At 49.3% G+C, this 4,071-nt stretch overlaps 1 protein-coding gene across 1 annotated transcript; it reads left to right on the top strand.

Moving 5' to 3' along the window:
* Positions 1-2,125: 2,125 nt before the first annotated feature.
* Positions 2,126-2,761, top strand: IUM83_03730 (uncharacterized protein; the record flags this gene model as incomplete). The annotated part of the gene is made up of 2 exons (XM_067927758.1): positions 2,126-2,174; positions 2,262-2,761. 2 exons carry the CDS (start codon positions 2,126-2,128, stop codon positions 2,759-2,761), a joined length of 549 nt encoding a protein of 182 aa, XP_067795281.1.
* Between the last annotated feature and the right edge of the window lie 1,310 nt (positions 2,762-4,071).

The following is a 4,071-nucleotide window of genomic DNA, read 5'->3' on the forward strand; positions in this document are numbered from 1 at the left end:
GCGGCAGAATTTGGTTCCCGCTCCACCACATTCTCCGTCGACTGAGTCACCTTGGGGGCCACCATCTTGCACCCACCACACCGCAGCGCGGAGAACTGCACGGTGGTCAGCTGCTTCTAGCCGATGGCGTGTGTTATACGGTGCAGGGTTTGAAGTTTAAAATGGTAAAAAAACATAAAATGGGAATAACAACATTTTTGATACTTTTATTTCGAAAAAATCCTTCCATATTTCTTTTGCCATCCCCGATTTAATGGAACTCGCGCCCAGCAAGCGCAAACAGTACATTGCTCCGACGGAGAGATGTTCTACGCCGATACTCCAAGTGGTCGCGTGTAGTACGACCGTGGTACGCCGGACAAGATCGTTGAGACACTGCCGCCGTCGAACAACTGCAAGTCCTTGTGTGAGAGCCCGGCGAAGAAGAAGGGCAAAGCCAAGTTGCGAGAGACGACCATGAGCATCAACCTCGAAGGCACCATTGATATCGACGTTGATAAGCCCGATGATGCTAGTGCCCCATCGGGCGGGGTGGAGGAGTCAGACGGTTCGGTCTGCACGTCTAGCAGCGTGTTTAAGTGTGCATCGGTAGCAAAATAAGAGCATGCATGTGTACATAATATGTTCTGGCGGGGAAAGGAGACCATTGCGCTCAATGATAGCTAGTGAGGGTTAGTGACGGAGACTTGCTAGTATGCATCAGATGGAGAAGGGAGGTTATTTGAATGAGGCTGGCTATTTAGCTGCACTACCATCAACGCCGTGGAATTACGAATCCAATTAGTTCCAAATCGTCTGTGCCTTGCAGTAGAACTCTAATGCATCAAAGTCGATGATTCATCAATAAAAACTAGTTACAACTACAAACGAAATGGTTGAGTTGCAGTTGCTAGCTTGGAAGATCTTTCAACTTTTCGTTGAAGTTCTACGAAAGCCCAGTTGCGCGTCAGTGGCACACTTGGGGTGACGTGCTATGATGAGTCGTGGCTAGGACATGCTGATATGGTTCGACAACAGGGTGCTAGTGGCGATCTTTCTGATCGTAAAAAAATCGGTGATGCAAGTCTGCTGCCGCGCTCGTCGCGACGATCGACGAAGCCGCGTCCACTTCTGGTACTTGCTCTGTTTATGAGGCCGTAGCCAATAGACGCAAAGAAAAACTATAAGAAAAGATGCGGTGGAAGCACGTGAACCTGAGTAATGTCATTTATATTCGATTTGGGGGCGTCTCGGGACGTATTTTGACCAATACTTTCCGTGTAGCCCCCTCAGCTTTGGTCCGCCTGAAGGATGCTCCTTTACTATATATAAGTACACTACATTTTATTACAGTACTCAGAGCTCTACTTTTCAGGTCTGGTGCGGGTCTACCTGACCAGCACCAGACCAGCCAAATACACATAGATAACGAACCAGACCCGCAAAAGACCCGTTTACCGTAATAATCGGGTCCAGTGCGACAAACGGTTTGAGTGCGACACCGGCAGACGTATGGGTGACAACCCCTCCCCTCCTAAAAAATTATTAGGAAAAAAGACTTGAAAAAAACTTGCGTTTAACGTCTTTTGATCGTTATCTTCCTCCTCGTCAGTGATGGTCATCTCTGGCAGTGGTTTTAGAGGCCTCAGCGCCCTGTACACGAGCATCATCAGCAAAATGTAAAAAAAAAAACGAGTATCGAGCATGACTTCCGAGAGACCGCACCTTCAGCTTCGACTTGTTATTGCTCTTCGGCCTCTCCTTCATTTTCTTTTGTGACTGCGATGGCGTGAGGGAGGTACCGCAACCAACCAAGCGGGACGGACGTCATCCGAACGAACCCTTTGAAAACCTTACGAGGTTTTTTGCTTCACTTGATTATGACTGGGAAACTGTGTCGCACTGGGCCCGATTATTACGGTAATAATCTTCCAAAGATGACATATTTGACGTTACGGACAAGCTGGATACGACACGACGGCAAGATTTTCGTTTCGCACTCCACTCATTAGACACCTTTCGAAGCCCCGTTTGAGTTTGCTTTCAGTTTCAGTGAAGCACTGATTATGAAAACTGAATAGAGACTGTCGTCCAGCCAAATTCGCGTTTCGAGAGGCTATGATTCGCTTTCAGTTTGGCAGGAATCATGGCAGACCACGTAGCATCTTACCAAGCCGATGCTTCGGCTCCTCCCGGTGCTGGACCAGCAGATACACCTAAAGCGGGGAGGAAAAACTTTACTGCAGCCGATGACCTTACTCTGTTGCGCTGTGTGAACTTAGTCCGGCCGTGGGAGGCTGCTGTAGGCATTGCTAACGGAATCATGAAAGCCTTTGATTCTGTTGCTGAAAAGTGTCGAGCCGTCGAAGGTTTTGTTAAGAAAGATGGACCAGCTATTCGTACACGCTTTGATCGGTTGGTGCGCATTTATCGGGCGCATGAGCGGAACTCGTGGCGGTTGTCTGGGACCACTGAAGAGTACAAGGAGCGCGACGTTCTGCTAGAAGATATTGTCTGCCGCATGGACAACTGGAAGGAGAAGACAGAGCAGGAAAGGGCAACGGAGAGAGCCAAGATTCAAGGGATTGAGACGTCTGGTGAGTTGATGCGACGACTTGCTATGGACGAGCTGCGTGGTGAGGAAGAGGACGACGATGATACTTGTGCTGCCGGTGATGGCATATCTGTAGACGCGGAGACAGCTGGACATGGCAGTCAGAGAACAAGTAGTCCTGCAGGGCCTCGAGCGGTGGGTGCCAACGACAGTGTCGGTCGGAAATGAGCGGCGCCGATTGGATACCGCAGGCCAACAAAACCCAGCAAGCGCGAAAAGCTCAGCGCCGTGCGTGACTCTATTGCACAGGCAATAGGGCACACCTTGTCGGACTCGTCAGCCAAATAAGAGTATTTGCGTGAACGGCTGCACTTCGAGCGAGAAGAGGCTGCTCGAAGAATTGAATTAGATGAGAAGCGACTGCTACTTGAGCGAGAGCGCGAAGAGGGACGTGAAGCTGCTGATCAGCGGTGTGAGCAGGAGAATCAAGCCTTTATGGTGAAGCTTCTACAGATTGCGATGGGCAAGAACGCCGATAGGTAGATTAACAACTTAGCTGGCAAGGTAGACATCTAGCGACGGCGGTTGTAGTCCGAAATGCATTGAGATTTGGTTGCCATGAGGTCGCAAACATGTATGGCAGTTTGGGAGCAAGGCGGCTACGAAAAATAGCTTTCCAACTAGCGTTTGACGCACTTGCATCTTCTTGTCCCAGTTGATAAAGGACCAAAGTGTCTTTACCCTACCGAAGCCCCACTCAACCGCCTCTCTGACTCTGCTCATTCGCGCGTTGAACTCCGCTTCGAGACTTCCATGTTGGGCGAGCACCATCGACGCCCCGATGAAGAGCGACCACTCAAACTAAAACTCAAACTGAAAGCCAGTTGAGCTTAAGGGCGAGAAGTCTTTACCCTAACACACGCTAGAGTTTCGTTTGAGCTCAAATCCCGCGACGGTACTACTGATAGCTGAAACTGAAGCTGAAAGCAAACTCAAACGGGGCTTCGAAAAGTCTCTATTGATTCCACTAGTAAATCCAACTTTTCATTTTTACATAGCGTCAATCAAACAGTGTTCTCGTTTGATCATCAAGCGCGCCATCAAACAGTTTTCTCGTTTGATCATCAAGCTGGACCAACCACCACTTTTTTTACAGACATGAGGCGGTATTAGTTCGCTGCAACTCAAATTGGTTTTGGTGCACGTCGCCAGCCGAAACAGGAAGCACGTACTCGCTTCGATATGTGATGCCTCAAACGTATGTATAAGCGGCTGCGGGGGCGAATACGCCATCAAGCAGCGTGAAGGTAGGAATGTGTATGTACCGTTTGACGTCGAGGTATTAACAGGCGACTGGTGCGCCGCCAGTGCGACGCGCCTAAGGCGCATGCGATGGTCTGAGAACAGAACGGTGTAGTGGATGGAACTACCACGTCATGTATCATGGTTCGTCGCGTGCGTTATGCTTGTTGTTTGTTGGAATATGCACATCACACCAATGTTTTGTAATCGAAGAAAATACGAGGAGAAACGAGCAA

The sequence above is a fragment of the Phytophthora cinnamomi genome (assembly GCF_018691715.1).
Source record: "Phytophthora cinnamomi strain GKB4 chromosome Unknown Contig21, whole genome shotgun sequence".
In the NCBI taxonomy this organism is placed as follows: Eukaryota; Oomycota; class Peronosporomycetes; order Peronosporales; family Peronosporaceae; genus Phytophthora; species Phytophthora cinnamomi.